Source organism: Psammomys obesus, unplaced genomic scaffold, assembly GCF_907164565.1.
Source record: "Psammomys obesus unplaced genomic scaffold, mPsaObe1.curated_primary_1811, whole genome shotgun sequence".
In the NCBI taxonomy this organism is placed as follows: Eukaryota; Metazoa; Chordata; class Mammalia; order Rodentia; family Muridae; genus Psammomys; species Psammomys obesus.
The window spans coordinates 518,038-542,690 of NW_026596433.1; the positions used below are offsets into that span (position 1 = coordinate 518,038).

General features: G+C 36.3%; 1 protein-coding gene across 1 annotated transcript in view; it reads left to right on the forward strand.

The window, feature by feature from the left end:
* Positions 1 to 24,653, forward strand: part of Tll1 (tolloid like 1) — a 125,889-nt gene that overhangs the window by 7,702 nt on the left and 93,534 nt on the right. Inside the window, exons 6-8 of the mRNA XM_055597887.1 lie at positions 8,957 to 9,135; positions 13,217 to 13,322; positions 15,860 to 15,984. Coding sequence (XP_055453862.1) covers positions 8,957 to 9,135; positions 13,217 to 13,322; positions 15,860 to 15,984 — 410 coding nt within the window. The remainder of the gene's footprint in view (positions 1 to 8,956; positions 9,136 to 13,216; positions 13,323 to 15,859; positions 15,985 to 24,653) is intronic.

The following is a 24,653-nucleotide window of genomic DNA, read 5'->3' on the forward strand; positions in this document are numbered from 1 at the left end:
TGCACCTCACAATTCAGGGCTACCTGCATGTGCCTGTAAGCCCAGTTCCAGGGAACCCAAGCCCTATGGCTTCTGTGGGCATCTCTATTCATGGTCATTTACCACCCCCACATATACATATCATTAAATACATATAATTAAAACAGCAATTAAAAGATATGCAATCTTCTTTCCTATGCTTGGAATTAATTTACATTTCTAGCTAAAATTTTAATCAAATGTAGTTTGATTTGTTTTCTAGTCATGCTTGGTAGTGATTCTGTCTGTCTTCTGTTCTCTTCATCATAAGGCAAATATTGTTGGATGTCCTAGTTTATGATGTTTTAAAAGGTCAGTAGAGAGATGCAGTGGTAGCCAGACACAATTATCACAAACATCCACATCATTGCAGAATGTTGATTTTTCTTTTATATGCTTTTTAATTAGGAAAGTTCTGTTCTTTTATTAAACAAAGGAACAGTAATTATGATCATTGATAGTCAATCACTTCAGTGTATCTAGGTATCCTTTTTTCCATGTAATTTTTAAATAATCAAAATAGATTTTTTTAATTCACTGTATTGTGATTAATGTTTCCCCTTTCACAATTCTTCCCAGATCCTCCCCACCTTCCTTCCAATCCAGATCCACAGCCTTTTTGCTCTCTCTCATTAGAAAAAAAAAATAATAAATATGGGTTAAAGGGTAGGCTCTCAACCAAAAACTGTTGAATTTGCTAATGTTATTTTATTTCTTTTGAATTTATTACATGAAGATCCTCTAGGCACACAGATTGACCTAACTGCTACAACTATCTAAGTGCTTGCTGTTCATATGGAAGTCAAAATGGTTGCTTAATTCTTATGGAGAAAATGTTTCTGACCTTGTCATTCTGTCCCCTTTTTCTATTTAAGGAAAACACACATAATATCAGCGAAAACACACATAATATCACATTATTTTCACCTTTTCCATATTTTTCTTAGATAATTTAACTTTAAACAGTAATGGATTTCAATTTTGTGACCTGAATGATGTTAAAGGCAAACATTATTGTCTCCAGATACTTTTGGATAGTGCCATAAAGTATTATCCATTGTTCAAAGATTAAGTAATGTCTTCTTCAGATTATGCTGATTTTGTCTGGGTAATTTTCAGTTACCTTTGGAATGCTTCCTAGTTCTTATATCTGTTTAATGTTTTAAACATCCAGATCTCTGAGCTTCCTTCTGATTGTCTAATTACCCAGACAAAATTAGAGTAATTTATATAGTTCCAAATGCATAATATATTTAGACCCAAAATTGTTCCTCTTTTCCAGCATTAAATTTTGTAAAACAAAGCTCTATTTTTTTTTTTTTGCAACACATTGATATTTATACTCATTTCTTTTTTCTCTTTGAAATTTTTTATTTCGCTTTTGTCCTACCAGGCCAGTTTTCCCATTCACCATCTTTTTTGTTTTGTTCATAGTTCGTATTTCAAATGCCTTTACAGAGTAGATGATGTGTTTAGAATGCAAGAGAAGAAAGCAGATTGAACAATATGAAAAGTGGTATTTCTCAACATAAGATAATTTATTCCTATGTCAAAGCCGACGATGACAGAATGGAGAAGTCAAGTATTTCTGCTTCTGGCCGTGGCAGTCTAATTAATCTAATCCTGAAATGTAGTTAATATTTGCAGGGAGGCTCCATTAAAGCACACTCAGTTTTCCTCCATCAGTGGGTATCAATTGCATAGAGCTTCTTGGTCAGGGCTGGGAGCCTGCATATACTTACCCTCTCACAAAATAAACTGAGGTTATTTTTGTAGACTTTCCATCTCTAATTTTTTGGGAATCTTTTTGTATTATTGGTCTTTTGCTTGTTTATTTTGATTTCACTATTGTAATTCGTGTGTGTGTGTGTGTGTGTTGTTGTTGTTGTTGCTTTGATTTTCTTTTGTCTGTTTGAAGGGAAAAGAAAGAACACAAAGCTGAGTGGGTAGGGATTTGGGGAGGGAAAATAAGAAGAACTGAGGGAGAGGAAAACATGATGAAAACACATTGTATAAACCTTTGTTTCAATTAAAGAAAAAAGGGGGGAGGGATTAGCTGAAGATGGGTCCTACCAAAGTTTCACAGGAAAAGCCCTGGTAAATAATCTAAACCAGCCCAGTCTTCCATTGTGCTTAGGTTCCGGTGCTAGAAATGGCCACTAACACATGCCTGGAAGCATATTGCAGCACTGAATGTATAGCATTTAATTACATATAATAAGATTCTCTATGGAATGTGGCATGCTTATACCATGGTACAACTGATGGCAATATTCATCAGTTCCACTATTTCTTTCCTTTCAAATGTATTTATTGTATGTGTATTGATGTTTTGCCTGTATGGATGTCTAAACATGTGTGTGCCTGGTACCTGCAGAAGCCAGAAGACGACACTGGATCATTTGAAACTGTAGGAACTATTAGCTGTGAGCACGTAGGGTTGATAAGAATCAAACCTGAATCCTTTATTACAGTCCAGTGCACGGAATCACTGAATAATCCCTTTGGCCCCCACCGTTCTACTTCAAATGTTAATACGGTAAAGAAACACATCTTATCTTTATCTGCTTGCCAATAACTTGTAACTTCGATTATTTCTAAAAATAGGAACAACAACAAAACAAACAACAATAAAAACAACAAAAACTCCACCCTCACAGGGAGAACTAAGAATTATTGAATACAGAACTTTCAGTACTTTCTAGAACATTATATTTTCTTTCTGTTTTGCTAAGGAAAGCTTTACTTCATTATAAATTGGTGGCAGGAAGAAAAATAACGAAATGTAATAAATAAATAAATATTGAAAGATATTAGTCACATTATTTTATTTAGATTTAGTGAGTTTCATACTCTAAGGTTATAACTATTCACAAGTATGTTTTTATAAAAAATGTTCATGCATGCTGTCTTTGTTCTATTTTCAGTAGAATATATAATTTAATGTTCCTAACATATTTGAAGAATTTAAGCTGAGAAATTAATATTTTCAATGAATGGCTATTATAATAGTGGTATTACTATAACAAAGTTAACAAAAATGTGATGTATTTTAATGGAAAATATTTGATTTGTTTTGTGAGAGATTTGTCATCAAATTTATTACTTTAGTCTAAAAGTACTTATATCTACTAGTACTATTATTCTACTAACTTCTTCAGTAATATTTTTCTACCTAATACTCTTTAATGATTGTTAAAAATTAGAACTGAGTAAATATATTTAACTATTTTTCTAAGTTTGTTTCAATATTTGAATTTTGTCTGTTTGGATTAAGACAACAGTGAAATTATCCTATACTTGTTTGGTGCTTACTTCATTTGTGCGACTTCCATACTGTGTTTTGAGACTATAACTTTGAACAGAAGGTGTTTTCTTTCTTCATGAGAATTTCAGTTGTCTTCCTCTCTGGCCTGGTAAGACAATGCAGCCAGTCCTGATGAGACCTGATAGGGTAGGGTCAGATAGAAGGGAAGGAAGACCTCCCCTATCAGTGGACTCAGGGAGGGGCATAGGGGGAGAAGAGGGAGGGAAGGTGGGATTGGATGGAGATGAGGAAGGGCCTGCAGCCATGATACAAAGTGAATAAACTGTAATAAATTAGAAAAAAAAAAGTGAATTCATTTAAAAGATGTGTGGTAGTCAAGGTTATTGTATGCAAACAACAGAGGCAAGTAAATTTATTAGGAGGTTTTAAATAAATTCTTGAAACATACTAAGGAAGAACTGGAGAGCCATGTTGAGGGGTGAACTTCAGAAAGAGTCTTTTCAAGTCTTGGTGTGCCTGCTGTCATCCCTTGAGTCTTAGCTCTGCCTTCTGACTTGTAGAACCTAACTTCTCATGAAGTATTTATGGAGGCTGTGACATCTATGAGACTTGGAGCCCTTTCTCCTAAGATGTTTACATTCTTGAAAAGACAAAAGAGAAAAAGTAAAATAACAGAAGGGGGAGGGAGGGGGGATAAGGAAGGGAAGAGGGAGGGGCTTATGGGGGATACAAAGTGAATGAAGTGTAATTAATAAAAAAGTCTTAATTCTCCATTCTCCATGGGAAAAAAAAAAACTTTTGTGGTTTGTGTATGAGGTGAAGCAGTTGAGAAAACACTCTGCTCTCCTCCTTTGGCACACTCACTGTTGTGTGCCTTTTCATCTATTTAGTCTTTGTTAGTTTGGGTGGTAAACCTTATAAGAAAGAAGAGGAAAAATGTCATCTTCCTCATAGAATCTGTATTAATATAACCAGGAAATGCAATGGATTTCTCTAAATAAAAAACAACACTCGCTGGATTTTACATGAACAGAAAATTAAAGAGCTTGCCAACAAAGTACATACCCACAATAAAGAATCAACAAAGCAAAAGAAAAAAAAAGTAAAAAAACAACTCCTCCCCCCCCCCACACATTCTTAAAGGAAAGGTAAAAGAGAAGATTAAAGGTCACATTTGGCAAAGACTTGAAAAAGGTATAGAAAAGGGGTACTTTGAATGTTGTAATTTCTGTTGTGATAGAGAAAGACAATGAGGCATGAGTTCAAGGCAAATCAGGAGCAAGAATGGAGAGAATGAAGTGATAACATGTATAGTGGTAAGAGACACGAGCTCTGTGTGCTAATATTTATAAGATTATTTAGAAGGATTTCAGACAGCCAGATTTAGTCAGTGAATTCATGCTATCAAAACAAATGATCCCTCTCTCTCAGTTGCTTAGACCAACAATTTGTCTAACTGTCACATGGCCATCTAAGTCCTATGTACAGTCTCATGAGAGATGCCTCCCTCTGGTCATAGCTCCTCTTATCACAGACCAAATGACAACCACATGGTCAGCCATGTGCTGGCTCGTCAGTGCTTTCTGTAGAAATGACAGTTTGGGCTTCCGTGATATTGTCCAGAGCAAACCGTGTAACCAAACCCTGCATTAGTGGAACAGGGGCATGTAATCACCAGCTAGAGATGGGGAATGAGGAAATTGAGCACTGGCACAATTTACCACAGAATTGCTGAATAATGGTATAATCTTACTTGACACTCCAAAAACTATCATGATGTTAAGAAACACACTGTGATATAGAGGTAAGAAAGAAAAGGAAAAAAAAAAAGGTGGATAATTTCAACACTCCACATGAGAAGTGACAGCTTAGAAAAGGGCAGTCGCACTGCAGTCTGTGGAAGGTGGATGGATTCTGAACATAGATTAAAGATATAGCCAACAGGAGTAACTACAGGGGAGAAAGGAGACTTTGGGATTACTGGTGGTACTTGAACTGGAAAAGTCAAAGGAAGATTAAAGTTGCCATTAATTTCACCAGGATGAGTTCATTTGTGTGTGTGTCGGGGGAGTGATGATGATTGATTTATTTAGTACTCCCTTTATTGAGAATGAAACTGGAAAGGTAGTCAGTGAGATACTGTTTGTAGAGAAGCTTATGAAGATGGGTAGATAGTTAGGAGAGCTCCTCAGTACACAGTTATCTGCCACGAGCTCATTGCCTTGGATGCTCGTGTTATGTCAGTGAGTAGGGGTCACGGAGACCCTCGCCCTCATGTATCTCCAGGCTAATGGAACACTTGAAATTCTGGGGTCTGAGACTTTTTAAATATAGAAAGAGCAAAAGAATTGTATCATTTTCGTGAAGATCATAGAGTAAAGAAAGTACTTGGAAGAAATTTAAAAAGGAATCACAAAAAGCTAAAAGCAATCCTAAGTTATGTATCAACCTAAAGAAAACATTTATGGAGTTTTGGTCTGTAAACCTTAAATGAAAGTCAGAAACAGGAGATTTGCATTGCTTTCTGTAATTTAAGGTGAAATAAAACTTTCCTATGTGTGTAAATAGGTTTTATTCTTAGAGGGCAGATTGACCTTTGAGGTGTCATGCTGTAAAAAATGACAAATATATTAGATATGAAATGGCAAGATCCAAATAAAAGAAAATAGCATCCACCAGGATTTCGCCAGAAGCTAAGAGAGTGTTTTGATTAAGCCATGTATTTTTGAATTGCATGTTACTACGTCAACATATGCCTGATATTTTTATAAGCATATATTTAATAAACAATAATGTCTAGAATTCTACTGTTTCTAAGACCTTTAGTCAGGCAAGGATCAAAGTACTAATTTTTTAATTTCCGTGGGCCATTGAAAATAATAGCTCTATGAAATAGGCACTATGAAATCTATTTTTCCTTTCCCCTCTGAAAGCCATCTTATTATGGGGAATTGCTCTGGGTTCAATTATGCCAAAAAGGTGTTTTAGGATTAAATAAATAGGCAGCCTTTCTATCCCTCGGAATTCCTTTTGCAAAGTGCTGTGTTCTCTGAATATATCCTGCTAGAATGACTCAATGTGGTGTTTTAAATGCCGTATAATCACCAGATATTTCTGTTTCTTTACTGTTGCCTTAAAATAGCAAATACTTTAGTTTGAATCTCCAAAGTTTGCAAAAAAAATCCCTTTTTCTAAATAAATATTTTTTTAATATGTGAGCAATTACATTTTAGTATGCAGTGTTTTGAGCTGTATATATTATTTATAAAATACATACAGGTATACAAGAGAGAACACATTAATTTATCACTCCTCCCCCACCTCTTTTCTAATACTTTTATTACTGATGTATTAGCATTAATTAGTTGGCATAGCACTCAAAAAAATGAGTATTAATACCTCAAATTGTCATAGTATGAGTTAAAAATGTACAGATATTTGAAGCTTGCAACTTTAACTTGGGAAGAACAAGGGAGCAACAAGAGAATTTATATTTGTGGGACATTAGAAAGACAATCAAATTGACAAGAGTGATATTGAGGGAATGAAATCCCTTCTCATTATTTGAGCAATAAATCTACTGCATTTAAAATTTAATTAATTAATAAATCAAAATGAGGCTTTTGACAGTGTCTAATGCCCTATGATTCCTACCTTCAAGATCAACTATTTGATGCTGTCTATTGATGTCTCTCAGAATAGTTTAAAAGAATATTTACTTGTAAACCGGAATTTTTAGTGATTCAGATGGAATGTATTTGCACTTATGACTACACTTACTTAAAACTTACTGTAAAGTAGATATCTGGTGAGTGTGTGTATGTTTGTTCCTGTGAGTATATACAGGACTCTCTGTCACACACCCACACACATGTGCATGTATTACATACATAACTACACACACAGAACTTGTATTTTGGATGAAAAAAATAAAATATGTACAAGTGTTAATAAATGTATAAAAATGTGCTGTAAGTTGTTCTTGAGTGCTCAGCACTTCTCTTTGACTATCAAGAGGCCTCCTTGAGTAGGTGTAAAAAAATATTGCATTCTACTATTAAGTAACACTTCATAAAAGTCTAATGGCATAAGTGTTTGCAACAGCTACCAATCGGTGACTCTTCTTCATGAACTGTCACAGTCCACACAGCGCTCTGCCACTGAGCACCATAGCCAGGGGATCTTATACCCTGTGAATTCTGTGGGTTCTGTATCTGCTGAGGATACTCCTTGGATGTTAAACGAATATGCTCATGCTGTGTTTTTACATGCTGGAAAGGTTGAAGGCAGCTTTCTATGGCTTCCTTCATCAGGTCTCTGAATTTATTAATGAGAAATCTGTACTCATGACCAATTTTCTTTTAAAGCCCCACTTTAAACAAGGTCTCATTCATCAGGGGTTATACTTTGACATATGAATTTTGGAGAGATATTGATATTGAGCCTCTTTCTCCAAACTAACTACTTACTGTAGGTAATTCATCTTCACAGCTTTAATAATATTATTACACTTGTTAATTTGTATATGCATATATGCGTTAATTTGTATAGGTATTCATGCCATAGCATGCATGTGGAGATCAAAGAACAACTTCCTAAAGTGGGCCCTTGTTTTTCCTATCACACGAGTATTGGGAATCAAATATACATGTTTAGCATTGGAGAAAAGCTCCTTTACTCTTTCAGCTATCTTATCTGATCCTTTCAATTAACATTTTTTTTTCTGCTTGGTTTGTGTGTGTGTGTGCTTGCATCTGGAGGCCTAGGTTGATGTTGGGAGTTGTGTTCAATGGCATTTCCATCTTATTATTGAGGCATTGTCTTTCAATAAACCATAGCTAGGCCCATATGGTAAATCTGTATCTCTACCCAGCTTGCTCTGGGGATTACCCTGTGTTATGCCTTGAGTGGCTAAGGTTATAAGAGCTTCCAGGCCCATCTGACATTTCCGTGGATTCTGAGGAACTGACCTCTGGTCCTTACACATGAAGTGTCAGGTATTTAACTCCTGAGCTATGTCCCAATTCCCTCAATTAACTATTAAAAACAGTTTTTTCTTTTCTTTTTTTTTTTTTTAAAGTTATTCCTTTGGTAAAGAAGATTAATTCGTATTTTGATCATCCAATCAATTTGTTCCTGTGAGTATATACAGGACTCTCTGTCACACACCCACACACATGTGCATGTATTATATGCATAACTACACACACAGAACTTGTATTTTGGATGAAAAAATCAAATATGTACAAAAACATATACATATTTTTCTTTTTCTCCAAAAGATAAAAGCAGAATTTAACTTAAAAGAAAAGTAGCCTTGGATTATTGGTACATAACCACACTGGCAATGTTGTGATTATAGGTATATTGAGGGCTGAATATACTTTCAATAGCACGTTATATGTCTTCATTATTATACTTGTCTCTCATCTAACTTCTGAATACTTGTAAATTTGTGGCAAAGCTTACCTTCCAATATAAACGTGATTGCCAACCTAATTACTGGGAAACTTTTATCATCCATGAACTTAAAACTCACTAATGAAAGGCTGTCCTGACTCAGGATGTGTTGGACTGTACAATTAATCACTGATGTTTCAGGGAGCTCCATGCTGTCATGCCATCTCTCTTCTCTTCACAAGTCCTTTCTCTACTCTCTGTTTTTTATAGATGCTGCTCCTATGTTGGTCGGCGGGGAAATGGGCCTCAGGCCATTTCTATTGGGAAGAACTGTGACAAGTTTGGAATTGTTGTTCACGAACTGGGCCATGTGATAGGCTTCTGGCATGAACACACCCGCCCAGACCGAGACAACCATGTCACCATCATAAGGGAGAACATCCAGCCAGGTGAGAGCTTCTGGGGCCTGCAAACTCACATTTCTAAACCAAACAAATCTTTTTTAATGTAGTAGAATCAACCTTTTGCTGCATTAAAAATTGCCATTTCTAAACTTTGTTTTCTAAGATGTAGTCGTTTTATTTTAAATACCTGTGCATTTTATGAATAGGCTTGAGTTCTTAAACAATAAGCTACTAAGATTTAATAATATTTAATGAACTGTTTTTATACTTTGATTAATGCTAGAAAGACTTAAAAGGGCTTAAGTTTATGCACAACAGCCACTGGAACCAGTGCTGTGTCAGGTATAAATTCTGGAGAAAATCCCAGAGAAATGAGTCATTCTCAAAATAATTTGAAGAGTTTTTGGACATTTTTCTTCTTTTACTTGACTATCCTAAAGACAGATTTTAATGAATGTTTTTACTAATTAAAATATAGTTTATGGTTAAAATCTAACTTTCTCTTGGACTCTTGTGACTGATAATACCCTCATTGTCAAATTATATATTTATTTCAACTTTCATTTTCAGAAATACCAGTACATTTCACTTGAAAAAAAATCTAGCCTGTTTCTACATTGCCTAGCTCTTACATCAACCCACCCTCAATCCCTGAGCCCTCCTTCTTCTGCTCTCTTTCTGTCTCTTCTGTCTCTCTCTCTCCCCTATGTTCTTGCACTGTCTCTCTATTTCTCTTTTTGTATCTGTACACCCTCATGACTCACTCAGGCCTTTACTCCTCTCCTCTTGTCTTTCCTTAAATAAATCTCCTTGTAGAACTGGGGAGGGGGAAAGAAGAAGAATTATAAGAAGAAGAAGAATTAGAAGAAGAAGAATTAGATTAGAATAAGAATAAAAAGAAATTCTAAGTTCTATTTGGCATTTTGTTGTCGTATGCATTTTAAGGATAAGCCAGCCGTCAAAGACTGTCTTATTTTCTTATTCACAGTCAATTAATGGACTTAATTTATGTAATCAATAGCATTGATTCTTTTGTTTGTTCATCATCTATGTCATTCCAGTTACCACAGCACTGGTTGTGGAAATACTGTTTTGAAAATACAAAGCTTACTGCTGACTCTGTAGATAGACACTAATGAATTTGTGTGATTTGGGAACACTGCAAAGTCTAAGAAAAGCATGACAAATATTGCCTTTGACAAATAAAAACAGTCATAACCTAAAAAATTAGAATTCATAAAAATTTCAAAGAAAATAAGTAAACAGTGATCAAAAAAGGTGATAATTTTTTTAATTTTTTATTAATTACACTTTATTCACTTTGTATCCCCCCATAAGCCCCTCCCTTCTCCCCTCCTGATCCCACCCTCCCACCTTCTTCTTCACCCATGCCCCTCCCCAAGTGCACTGATAGGGGAGGTCCTCCTCTCCTTCCTTCTAATCTTAGTCTATCAGATCTCATCAGGAGTGGCTGCATTGTCATCTTCTGTGACCTGGTAAGGCTGCTGCCCCCTCAGGGGGAAGTGATCAAAGAGCAGGCCAATCAGATTATGTCAGAGACAGTCCCTTTTCCCATTACTATGTAACCCACTTGGACACTAAACTGCCATGGACTACATCTGTGCAGGCGTTCTAGGTTATCTCCATCTTTAGGCTGCAATACCTAATAAGCTATTTTAGCTCTGTTCTACTACTTTATGGCAAATTATATGTGGGGGGAATCAGTTGTTATTTACTAATTTTCTGTGGGAGATAGATTACAAAGATTCAGAAGCATCTATATAGGTCTAGGAGATATATGCTTTACTCTTTACTGAGGAATAATTGAAGAATTGCATCCTAATTACTTTCTACTGCTGTGACAAAACACCATGGTCAAGGCAACCTATACAAACAAGACTTTATTTGGGGCTTACTGTTGTAGAGGGTTGAAGTGGAGTATATAACTATCATGCAAGAGAGCATAGCAGCAAGCAGGTAAGCATGGCACTGGAGGAGCAGCTGAAAACTTCTATCTTCATCTGTGAATAAAAGGAATAAAGTGCTAAATGAGAATGTTGTGGGCTTTTAAAACCTCAAACCACACCCCAAGTGACACACCTCTCTGAAAAAGGCCACACATCCTAATCCTTCCCAAACAGCTCCGCCAACTGAGGTTCAAGTATTCAAGCGTATTCAATTTATGGGTGATATGCTCTTTAAACCATCACAGATAGTAAACAAAGCACAGATTTGAAAAACTCTACCTGCTGTGGGACCTTTAACTTGGGACAGCAAAGAAGAAGCTCCAGTCCTGGAGAACTAGGAGAATCTTGCATAAATAGTTTCTGTGAGATGAGTAGCTGCTCAGTATTTAGGCAGGAAAGGGCAAGAGTAGTTTCAAAAATGATTTCATGGGAACACAAGAGAAAATCTTCAAAGGTTTATTCCAGGCAACAATGTGAATATTGTTTCTATCATGGAACAAGAAACATGGACTAAATACAAGGTTGTTTTTGTTTGTTGTTTGTTTATTTTGTTTAGTTTAGTTTTTGAGAAAGAAAAGACAAATACTGATTTATTTTAGCCTAATTCTGAATTTGTAAAATCTGTAATCATCCTCCAGGCTATTAAAGGAATGATAAGACTGGATTTGGGGGAGATAAAAAGATAACTCTCTGGGAGTGGATTTGACAATATAGGGGCAAGCCGAGGGAACAGGGAAGAAAAGATTGCATATACAAGATGGGTAGCAGCAATACTTAAGAAAACTTCAGAGATTGCCTTCTTAAAGAGTATAGTAACACCTAGAAGTAAGAGCAAAATCATTGGAGTATGGTGTCCAGAACCAAGGAAATAAATCTTTTTCGAGAAGGATGTGATCAGTAGACAAAAATCAAAGAAAATGTACATGACCATGTGGAATATCTAGGAACCAGAACCAGTTTGTCAGTGTTCATCTTACATTTATATCATTAAGAGTGAAGTAAGGGAAACAGCCTTGCCAGGCCACAGAGGAGGACATGGCAGCCAGTCCTGATGAGACTTGATAAGCTAGGGTCACAGGAAGAGGAGGAGGAGGACCTCGCCTGTCAGTGGACTGGGGAACTGTCATGAGAGGAGATGAGTGAGCGGGGTGGGATTGGGAGGGAATGAGGGAGCGGGAAACAGCTGGGATACAAAGAGAATAAAATGTAATTAATGTAAAAAAATAAAAATTTAATTTAAAAAGTGAATTAAAAAGGAGGTAATTACTGAAATTCCTTTGAAGCATAAAATAGATGAGATGTTTGCTTGTTTTCTGTCTGCCCATCATTTTTATCATGTGGACCAAGAAAACAAAACAAATTTATAAAAGTTACAGTGTTTTAAAATGTTTCCTTCTCTTGAGTATATTTCTGATTCAAGATAATCATATGCCAAAACAAGGAAGAAGTGTGAATGTAGTAAAACTCAGTATGTAAGTAAATATAGATAGTGCTAGAAAAATTATGACTCTGAATTCTTTTTTTGGCTAAATATTCAGGCTGATAGGAAAAAGAACACTAACTGATTATGTTTCCTGATTGACTGAAACTACCACAGCAGGAAGATTTCGGCTGAAAAATCCACATTGCAGATTAATTGTTTGTGCATTTATGACTTACTGTGAATGAAAATTTTGAAACTAGGTGGGTTTTCAAGAGCAATGTCTAAAATACACAAATGTGGCTTGAAATTTACATGTAATGTAGATGACCATGATAAAAAAATAAATTTTGTGTGGAGACCTGATTACTTGCATTTGTGTTATACTATGGCTGTAAATAATCATTATAATTATTTGTTTAGCACCCCAACAGTAATATAATTTTACAGGTAAGAATATTATGAGATAGACAAAGAGTATTTGAAAGAACTATATGCTTCTCTTTACCTTCTTTTGTAGTAATTAGCTCATGGTTCCATTCCAGCTTTCCCTGTGAGATCAGGAATTACAGTGAGAACATGAGGTTTGCCTTTATTACTTTGCATATGAATGGATGTGTCTATAGACATCAGCAACAATACCAGGTCACTTAGTGAAACCCACGTATAGGTACTGGATTTCTGTTCTCTTTTCTTTCATTTACAAGTCTTCTGTAATGTTGTTTTCCTGGTCGGCTAGGTCAAGAGTATAACTTCCTGAAGATGGAGCCTGGAGAGGTGAACTCCCTTGGAGAGAGATATGACTTTGACAGCATTATGCACTACGCCAGGAACACCTTCTCAAGGTTGGAGTCTCAGGTTATACCTTTTGACTTTTAATTCCCTTTCCCATGCGACTCTCACTAAGCTGTGTTTATCTTTAGAACTAGAACTACTTTCAAATATCGCTACCCTGGGGCAAATCCTAGAAATTGTAGTTAATACTCATACCAACAGCAGACATTTATTTAAAAGACATTTAAAATACACTTTTTCTGTTCTTACTAAACACACTAACTGAAATTGATGCCGACAATGCAATAGAGATTATTTAAGCAATTTTGTATCCTCAATTTTTTAAATATTTAGTGAAAACTACTTAAAACAACAGCATGTTAAATTGGCAAGCATTATTTAATAAAAATCAGGAATTCACAAGTCAAATGTGTGATTCTCTTGTTGCATGAAAATGCCGTATAGTATGTTTGAATCCTGCTTTAGGCTGTTTGCTTCCTCTTTTTGCACTTCCTCTGCTACAGAATTGATTTTAGTAGATGACTTCTCAAAGACTATGTTAGGAGGGTATTTTACTTCCTAACATTTTATAAGTAGTTTCCAACTGTAGTTAATAACTATCAACTCAAAATTGTGTCACTAATAACTAAATGTCTTATTTTGAGTTGTAATAAGTCTGGGTCTTGATCTATATTATTCTAAAGATGATTCTACCTAGCAAATAGCAATGAGGTAAAGAAGTTGGGATTCAAATATTGAGTTCATCCATCTCTCAGAAATATATTAATAAAAAATATCATTTCAACCATTTTAAGGTGTTCATTTGAATAGTGTTAAATATATTCATTTTTATATGATGTATCTCCAGAACACTTTTACATTTCAAAGTGGAAATGATGAATCTATTAGACAACTCTGCTTTCTCCTTTTTTTTTTTTTTTTTTTTAATCTCTCAGCACCATCAGTACGATTGTATTCCCAAATTCTATTTTGGATACTGTAACTGAAATCACTTGTATCTTTTTTCCTTTGTGGCTGTTATGTTACATGTAGTATTAGTTTTTAAGACTTATCACAGCATGATACTTATGAGTAATATCAGGTGCAGGTGTGCTTGTGTCTATGAGAGTGTGCATGCATGTCTGTGTGCAGTGTGAGTACATGACCACACACATGCACATATTTATCAGAGGGAACTTGGTCTACTAGGGCATTGGTGTTGCTTCTGCTTTTTGGCAACTGAAAAAGCACTGTCATGAGCAGGGCGAATAGAAATATCTCAGAGATGGTGCTTTCTGTTCTTTTCTCTGCCAGTCCAAGAAGCTGAAATGCAAAGTCACATGCTAGTTTGACTCTTGGTTTATTGAAGAATTTCCACAGTGTGTTTCACAGTGACTGTGCCATTTTGCAGTCCCAGTACGTGGCCACAAGGATTGCACCCTCTCAGGCCCTCACAAGTACATCATTGGTTTGTGTTAGCTTGATAGCAAGAGTCAGAGTAAGGGTACAATGGCACCACATTGTGATTTTGATCGATATCCCTCTCACATTAGAGTCACTTGACAAAGGACAGAATTCTAGTTTGTTTAAGTTTCTGTTTTTGATTCAGGCCTAAAACTGTGCTTAATAAATGTTTTCTATTGGAAGGAATAGTGTAGCTGAAAATGCTGTGATATTACCTTCAATTCCAGTACAATACTTTTCATTTTTATATTTTGGAATGGAGTATTTCTTTGTTCATCTCTACTTTTAAACATATTTTTATATTTTTATTAATTTAAAAAATTATATAAAGTGCAAAGTATCTGAATATTTCTGTTTTTCCTGCTAAAAATCAATTTATATACTCCTAACTTCTACCCTTTCAAAGACCTTTCTAGTCCAATCATCATAATTCCCTCACTGTTATAAATGTTTGATATACATTGCAAAGTTAGAAAACGTCTTTAGTGCACTGCAGTCAGAATTTTAAATTATGTATATTAAGGAAACAGCAACTTCTCACCACAACCTTGAGTAGAAAAGAGATCAGTGTCTGCAGCTAATATTTAATAAACCATCAGAAAGTTTTCTTAAATTGCTCATTGATTTTGTCCTGATAAATTGAATAATATATACATTTGACTACACTGTCATGTATAATTGGTTACTCTGTTTATTCTTATTCTTTCAACACAAACTGCAGTAATACTTTGAATCCAAGGAAAGCCAGCTTCAATTAGTAGGTTAACTAAAATTTTACTTTAACTTTGGCTCTTCTATTTTTTTAGTTACCTCAAAATTGCCTTGTCTTTTTTTCATATTCTTTCCTTTGTAAGAATTATTTCACAATCGGATGATCTAAGGAACCTCAGATCAGTATGGCAATAAAACAATCCTTATTTTTAAAATCATAACACATATTTAAGAATAAAATGTACCACTGACTTTTGGGAAGTTCCACACATTTTAAAGTTTTTCCTAGCGTGTTTTGAGAGCCTCATATTCTGCTTTAACTATTAAAACTGCCAATTGAATTTGAGAAAAATGACCCTTATGTTTTTTTTTTTTAATGGATATATGATGTGTAATTTGGTGACTTAGGTGTGTTTTGCTTCTGCTTTTCCAGAGGGATGTTTCTGGACACAATACTACCTTCCCGTGATGATAATGGCATCCGTCCTGCAATTGGCCAACGGACCCGGTTAAGCAAAGGAGACATTGCACAAGCACGAAAGCTGTATCGATGTCCAGGTACTGTACAACAAACACAGGGATATTTGTATGTGTCCCTGAGCTTCTTAAGATAATCAGGCCTCGATTTCCCCAACTGTTCTCTTGTCTGTCACTATTCTAACAAATAACATCCATATTTCAAACTCAGCAATTGTAAATAAAGACAAAGAGGACTTTAGAATAAGTGTGGTTGTAAACTGAAACAAGCTGGCAGAAGTCAAATTTCAAAGAGAGGTATATTTCATTTCCTTTAAATTAATGGATAAAAACACCAAACAGAATTGTTGATAATTATTAAACAACCAGGAAATTTTGTAGTCAATTGCTGTGTCCTTGACAACATTAAATAGAATAATCTTCCTTTTCCAATCAGTTTCCAGGGGATGGGAAGGGGGGCTGATGGGTAAGAGCACTTGCAGTACAAGCATGAGGATCTGAGTTTGAATCCCTAGAACCTACATTGATATCTGAGAAAGCTGTGTGAATCTGTAGCCCCAGCACTGAAGAGGAACAAGAGACAGGTGGATCCAAGATTGCAGGACAGCCAACCCATCAGTTAAGTTTTTGATACAGGGAAAGACCTTGTCTCAAGGCAATAGGTAGAACCCAAACACTCATGTGGATACCTCACATAGGTACGACCCCTACAGGCAGAGTTTGAACGGTCTGATATTAATACATCACCAATAGGACATTTTATTAGTAAAGATTTATAAATGTATTACAAAAAGTAAAGGTTAGCCAGAGACCAATCAAATAAATTTGAGTAGGAGTATTAATGAAAGGTCTTAATTAGAATGTCTTAATGGAATAATGGAAATCTGATGCCTTGATGGAACAAGATAAAAAAAATAAACAACTAATCAAAATTAAAAAAAAATGTTTGGACTGCATGCACCTCTTATATATTTCACCCAAGTCCCTGACATTGTCAAAGAAACATGCTTGATGCTTAGAAAGCTTTTCTCGGATTGTTTCCTCACACTGTGAAGGAAGTCCTTTCACCTCAGTACATATTTGTTGAATCTACTTCTGGAAGCCGGAATGATTACTAAACTTATAGATGGTCACATAGGTAGAGAAGACTCTGTTGGCTAATATAGTAATAATTTACACAGAAATCAAGGATATGATAGATATATTAATCAAAAATACTTATTTAAATGCTATTCATGTATTTAATTAATGGAGGCTCTTATATTCAATTTGTCAGGACTTCTTGAGTTGGTCATGGATACTTTCACTATAAGATATAAGAGTGTAAAAGCTGGTTCACTTGCAAAAGTTAAGATGTGTTCAAGGACATATGGCTTAGACTCTTAAGATAGATTAAGAACCAGAGTACAAGAAAAAAAAAATAACTGGAATAAAGCAAGAAAAAGTGAATCCACTAAACAACCCTGGGAATGCCTGGGAGGTTCATAATTCAGTACAAGTGATGACATAAATTCACTGATTTGAGAAAATAGATTTTATTGAACCTTTTCTAAGACAAGAAATTTAATCTGTCAAAATCAAATTTTGTAGAGGATTTTTTGCATTTTTTTTATTAACTATTGCTATTTATTACAATTTATTCACTTTGTATCTCAGCTGTGGCTTTCTCCCTCATCTCCTCCCAATACCACCCTCCCTCTGGAAGACTTACAGAATGTTCCTTCAACATCTGCTTCCATACCGTGCTGGGTAGAATCTTTCAAAGGCTCATAGCCAAACTTTGGGAGGAGTACAAGAAATTCTTCTTATGAAAGAAGGGGTAGATAAAAGACCTAGAGGGGACAGCAGCTCCACAAGGAGACTATCAGAACCAAAAAATCTGGGCACAGGGGTCTTTTCTGAAACTGATACTCCAACCAAAGACCATGCATAGAGATAACCTAGAACCCCTGCACATAAGTAGCCCATCGCAGTTCAGTCTCCAAGTGGGTACCTTAGTAAGGGGAACAGGGGCTGTCTCTGACATGAACTCAGTGGCTAGCTTTTTGACCATCTCTCCCTGAGGGGGGAAGCACCCTTACCAGGCCACAGAGGAAGACAATGCAGTCAGTCCTGATGAGACTTGATACACTCAGATAGAAGGGGAGGAGGACCTTCCTCATCAGTGGGCTGGAGTAGGGGCATAAGAGGAGAAGAGGGAGGGAGGGTGGGATTGGGAGCGGATGAAGGAGCAAGCTACAGCTGGGATACAGAGTGAATAAATTGTGATAAATAAAAACTAAATAAAAAGAATGGTCCTTCAACTTTTATGGTATAGATTTGTTAAAATATAGGCCTATTAAATGTTCATATAGTTATATAGTTACCATCAAGCCTGTACTTACAATCTAGTACATCTTTTTTTCTCACTGTCTTATATATATTTATTATATAATAGATAATAATTTAAATTTTGAGGGCTAGCTGGGAAATATTTTGAGAACACCAAGTAGAAGTTTAAAGCATTGTAACACAATGTATTAAAAGATTAAAATTATGAAAATTAATAATTATTGATTCATTTTCTATTTAAACCTTTTTATAACTTTTTTTATTTTTTTATTTTTCTTTTTAGTTACAATTTGTTAACTCTGTGTCCCAGCTGTATCCCGCTCCCTCATTCCCTCCCCCTCCCCAACTCCCTCCCTGGTCTCCTCCCTGCCCCTTTCCAAGTCCACTGATAGGGGAGGACCTCCTCCCCTTTCATTTGACCCTGTTTTATTAGGTATCTTCAAGGCTGGCTGCAAAGTCCTCCTCTGTGGCCTAACAGGACTGCTCCTCCCCTGGGATGGTGGGGAGGTCAAAGAGCCTGCCCTTGAGATCCTGTTAGAAATAGTCCTTGTTCCCCTTGCTTTGGAAAAGTACTTGGTTACTGAGCTACCACGGGCCACATCAGAGCAAAAGTTCTAGGTTATATCCATAGATGGTCCTTGGTTGAGTGTCAGTCTCAAAAAAGGCCCTGTGCCCGGATATATTTGGTACTTGTAGAGCTCCTATCCTTGCCATATCATACTAACTCCCCTTCTTTCATATGATTCCCTGCACTCTGCCATGGTTTGGTTATGAGTCTTAGTGTCTGCTTTGAAACACTGCTAGGTAGAGTCTTTCTAACGCCTTTTGCAGTAGACTCCTGTCATACATTCAATGCACATCCCATTTGTCTTTCTATATGAGGATTGATCATCTTCACCCATGTCCACTTACTTGATTATCTTCTTTAGGTGTGTAGGTTTCATTATGTTTATCATATCTTGTAGGTCTATATAAGCGAGTATATACCAAGTTTGTCTTTCTCCTTCTGGGATACTTCACTCAGAATGATCTTTTCTAGATCCCACCACTTGCCGGCAAATTTCATGATTTCCACCTTTTTGATTGCTGAGTAGTATTCCATTGTGTAAAAATACCACAATTTCTGTATCCATTCCTCCGTTGATGGACATCTGGGTTGTTTCCAAGTTCTGGCTATTACAAATAAAGCTGTTACAAACATGGTTGAACAAATGTCCTTGTTGTGTACTTGAGCAAATTTTGGGTATATACCTAGGAGTGGTATAGCTGGGTCTTGAGGTAGCACTACTTCTAATTGTCTGAGAAAGCGCCAGATTGACTTCCAAAGTGGTAGTACCAGTTTACATTCCCACCAGCAATGGAGGAGGGTTCCTTTTTCTCCACAACCTCTCCAGCATGTGTTGTCACTTGAGTTTTTCATCTTGGCCATTCTGATGGGTGTAAGGTGAAATCTCAGGGTCGTTTTGATTTGCATTTCCCTAATGGCTAATGAGGTTGAGCATTTCTTTAAGTGTTTCTCTGCCATTTGATGTTCCTCTTTCGAGAGTTCTCTGTTTAGCTCCATTCCCCATTTTTTAATGGGATTACTTGGTTTGTTGCTTTTCTGCTTCTTTAGTTCTTTATATATATTGGATATTAGCCTTCTGTCAGAAAAAGGGTTGGTGAAGATTGTTTCCCAATCTGTAGGCAGTCGTTTTGTTTTAATGACTGTGTCTTTTGCATTACAGAAGCTTTTCAGTTTCATGAGGTCCCATTTATTGATTGTTGCTCTTAGAGCCTGTGCTGTTGGTGTTCTGTTCAGGAAGTTGTCTTCTGTGCCAATGAGTTCTAGGCTGTTCCCCACTTTTTTTTCTAACAGATTTAGAGTATCTGGTTTTATGTTGAGGTCCTTGATCCACTTTGACTTTAGTTTTGTGCAGGATGATAAATATGGATCTATTTTCATTTTTCTGCGTGTAGACATCCAGTTGGACCAGCACCATTTGTTGAATATACTGTCTTTTTTCCATTGAATGGATTTGGCTTCTTTGTCAAATACCGAGTATTCATAGGTGTGTGGGTTTATTTCTGGGTCTTCTATCCAGTTCCATTGATCCTCCTTTCTGTTTCTATGCCAATACCATGCAGTTTTTATTACTGTTTCCCTGTAGTACAGCTTGAGATCGGGGATGGAGATACCTCCAGATGATCTGTTGTTGTACAGGATTGTTTTGGAGATTCTGGGTTTTTTGTTAACTTTTATTAATTACACTTTATTCATTTTGTATCCCCCAGTAAGCCCCTCCCTCCTCCCCTCCCTGTCCCACCCTCCACCCCTTTCTGCATGCATGCCCCTCCCCAAGTCCACTGATAGGGGAGGTCCTCCCCTCCTTCTTTCTGATCTTAGTCTATCAGTTCTCATCAGAAGTGGCTGCGTTGTCAGGGTTCTAGGTTAGCTCCAGGGACAGTCCTTGGTTGGAGTATGAGTCTCTGGGAAATTCCCTGTGTTCAAATTTTCTTGTTCTGTTGCTCTCCTTGTGGAGTTCCTGTCCTCTCCAGCTCTTACTATTTCCCACTTCTTACATAAAATTCCATTGACTCTGCCCATCAGTTGGCCATCAGGCTCAGCATCTGCTTTGACAGTCTGCATGGCAGAGGCTTTCAGAGTTCCTCTGTGGCAGGTTCCGAGGTTTTTTTCTGTTTTCTTCTTCTGGCTTTCAGAGGCCCTCTGTAGCAGGTTCCTAGGTTGTTTTCTGTTTTCTTTTTTCTTCTGATGTCCATCCTCTTTGCCTTTCAGGATGGGGATTGAACATTTTAGTTAGGGTCCTCTCTTTTGCTTAGTTTGTTTAGATGTACAGATTTTAGTGGGTTTATCGTATGTTGTATGTTTATATGAGTGAGTATATACCGTGTGTGTCTTTTTGCTTCTGGGACAACTCACTCAGGATGATCCTTTCCAGGTCCCACCATTTACCTGCAAATTTCATGATTTCCTTATTTTTCATTGCTGAGTAATACTCCATTGTATAGATGTACCACTGTTTCTGCATCCATTCTTCAGTTGAGGGGCATCTGGGTTGTTTCAAGCTTCTGGCTATTACAAATAAAGCTGCTACAAACATGGTTGAGCAAATGTCCTTTTTTGTGTACTTGAGCCTCTTTTGGGTATATGCCTAGGAGTGGTATGGCTGGATCTTGAGGAAGCGATACTCCTAGTTGTCTGAGAAAGCGCCAGATTGATTTCCAGAGTGGTTGTACCAGTTTACATTCCCACCAGCAGTGGAGAAGGGTTCCCCTTTCTCCACAACCTCTCCAGCATGTGATGTCCCTTGAGTTTTTCATCTTGGCCATTCTGATGGGTATAAGGTGAAATCTCAGGGTTGTTTTGATTTGCATTTCCCTGATGGCTAATGAGGATGAGCATTTCTTTAAGTGTTTCTCTGCCATTCGATATTCCTCTACAGAGAATTCTCTCTTTAGCTCTGTTCCCCATTTTTTAAGTGGATTACTTGGTTTGCTTCTTTTCAGCTTCTTTAGTTCTTTATATATACTGGACATGAGTCCTCTGTCAGATAAAGGGTTGGTGATGATTCTTTCCCAATCTGTAGGCAGTCACTTTGTTTTGATGACGGTGTCTTTTGCTTTACAGAAGCTTTTCAGTTTCATGAGGTCTCATTTATTGATTGTTGTTCTTAGAGCCTGTGCTGTTGGTGTTCTGTTCAGGAAGTTTTCTCCTGTACCAATGAGTTCTAGGGTATTCCCCACTTTTTTTCTAGCCGATTTAATGTGTCTGGTTTTATGTTGAGGTCTTTGATCCACTTGGACTTCAGTTTTCTGCAGGGTGATAAGTATGGATCTATTTTCATTTTTCTACATGTAGACATTTAGTTGGACCAGCATCATTTGTTGAAGACACTATCTTTTTCCATTGTATGGTTTTGGCATCTTTGTCAAAAATCAGGTGTCCATAATTGTGTGGGTTTATTTCTGGGTCTTCTGTTCGATTCCATTGATCCACCATTCTGTTTTCTATGCCAGTACCATGCAGTTTTTATAACTGTTGCTCTATAGTACAGCTTGAGATCAGGGATGGAGATACCTCCAGAAGATCTTTTATTGTAGAGGATTGTTTTAGAAATTCTGGGTTTCTTGTTATTCCATACGAAGTTGATAATTTTTCTTTCCAGGTCTGTAAAGAATTGTGTTGGCAGTTTGATGGGAATTGCATTAAATCTGTAGATTGCTTTTGGTAAGATGACCATTTTTACTATGTTAATCCTGCCAAGCCATGAGCATGGGAGATCTTTCCATCTTCTCATATCTTCTTTCTTGTCACATCTTAAGACAGAGGTTAATTTTTCTTTCAACCTATTTCCTTCCAAGCTTGTCTCCTTTCTCTTCTCAGCCTCTTCAGAGGCTTTTCTGTTACAGCCTTGCCTCTCAATTTTATTTCCTTCTGCCCTTAGAACTATGATGTCTGTTTCCTCAGTGCCCTCATATCTTCCTCTCATCACTGTTACTTTACGTGTTATTTCCCTCAGTGGATTATAAGCTCCCCCAGGATTTTATGAACATTAAAACATCCTATAAATTAGGTGCTCAATTGATATGAATGAATAAGCTTCAATATGTGAAAGATATTGTACCAGATATTCCAGGCACAGGGAAGAAAATATGAATTTATGCATGAGTAACTCTGAATGGGAGGGAAGCTCATGGGTGAACATATACACACTTGGTCTCTTGTAGAAAAACCTCAAACCTGCCTTATAGCCACGGATGGCCTAAGCTTTGATATTCCTGTCTCCATCACCGATGTTCTAGACTACACACTTGCAGTGCCATGTCTGGTTTCTATAGTGGGGTTTCATAAAATCTAGGCAAGCTTTTCACTCACTGAACTATGTATATAACCATTACTATCTTTTATTTGGAAAATCATTTCAAACCCAAACAAAATCCAAAATTTAAAATGTTGAAAGGAAATGGATAATGTAAATTCATTAGGGACTCTACATTGTTAAGGGTATTTTTATTTTATAAATACTTATGTTTTCATTATCCTAAGTAAAGTTATAAATTTATTCCTACAAAATTTAGAGAAGGGGAATTTTTTATGTTTGTTGGAAATTTTGAACATTGATAGGAAAAGTATTTGTAGAAGAATATGCCATTCACTGTAAATTTAGTCTCATTGTTAAAGAAAAAAGAGACTGTAACTGCTCAAAATACACTATTTTACATTATCAAATTAGAATTTTTTATGTGGAAGGTGGTTATATATGGGTCATCTAAATTACACATGAGGGAATTCTTTACCATATGGTAAAGAATTTTATTTTTAATTTAAATTTGTTTAAAATACTTATCATGATAAATTGTCTTCTGGGGAATTTTGCACAAGTTTACAATCTTAACTACTTGAGATGCTAAAGCAGGAATAGTATAAGTTCAAATCTTATCTGGACTCAGAATGATTCAGGGATACAGCTCAGTAATAAAGTATTTGCCTTGTGTGCACAGGGTCCTAGGTTCACCCGTGAGCACTACAAACAACCATTTGTCTCATTATAGCTTATTGTTTTCATTTTCCCTATTGCCACTGAGGGAGCAGTTGTAATCCACACATTCACATCCATCCTTCACCCCTCCATCTTCCTAATTCTGGGTGGAACTATGTAAGAATAAAAACATGTCATGCTATTATCCTTAAGCCTAACCAGACAACCTCATGAAATCTGATTATCAACGTGGGTACTTTTCAGGCTGAACGCTTTTGAAGTTTGCTATTGTTTTGAGATTACTAAGTGAGAGTATTGAAATTAAATTTGCCCTCTCGTCTCTATGTTTGGTGTTAATGGACAAATTTAGAATAAATGGTGCATCTATCATTGTTAGTCCCCCTCTCCCCAGTTCTTTGAATGATGCTGTTTTGAGACAGGCTATCACTCTGTAGTCCAGGCTGGCCTCCAACCCAAGGCAATTTTCCTGCCCCAGGCTCTAGGGAGCTGAGATTGTAGATGGGAGCTCCCATACCCAGCCAAAGTTTAATCTTTATATTTGACCATAAATCAATTAAGGGTGTGGTAGGTGGAGACTGTGAAAAAGAAACAGGAATGTTTATTGAAAAAAAAAATTCAAATGCTTGCTAAAGCTTCAATTGTAATGCTTTTACTTTTTTTTTTTAACAACGTAATCAGGCTATAATTTATAGAGTGATTTTTTAAAATTATATTTTAGAATAATCTAGTTTTAGTCAGAACAGTATCATTTGTTTATATTTGTGAATCAAACATTTTATTGTTTTATTCTACTATAGGAAATACAGCCTAAATTTAATTTTAGCTAGGAGAGGATTTGATTCGTCGTGGAATTTGTTTATAGAAAGTGGAGATATATATATATATATATATATATATATATATATATATATATATATA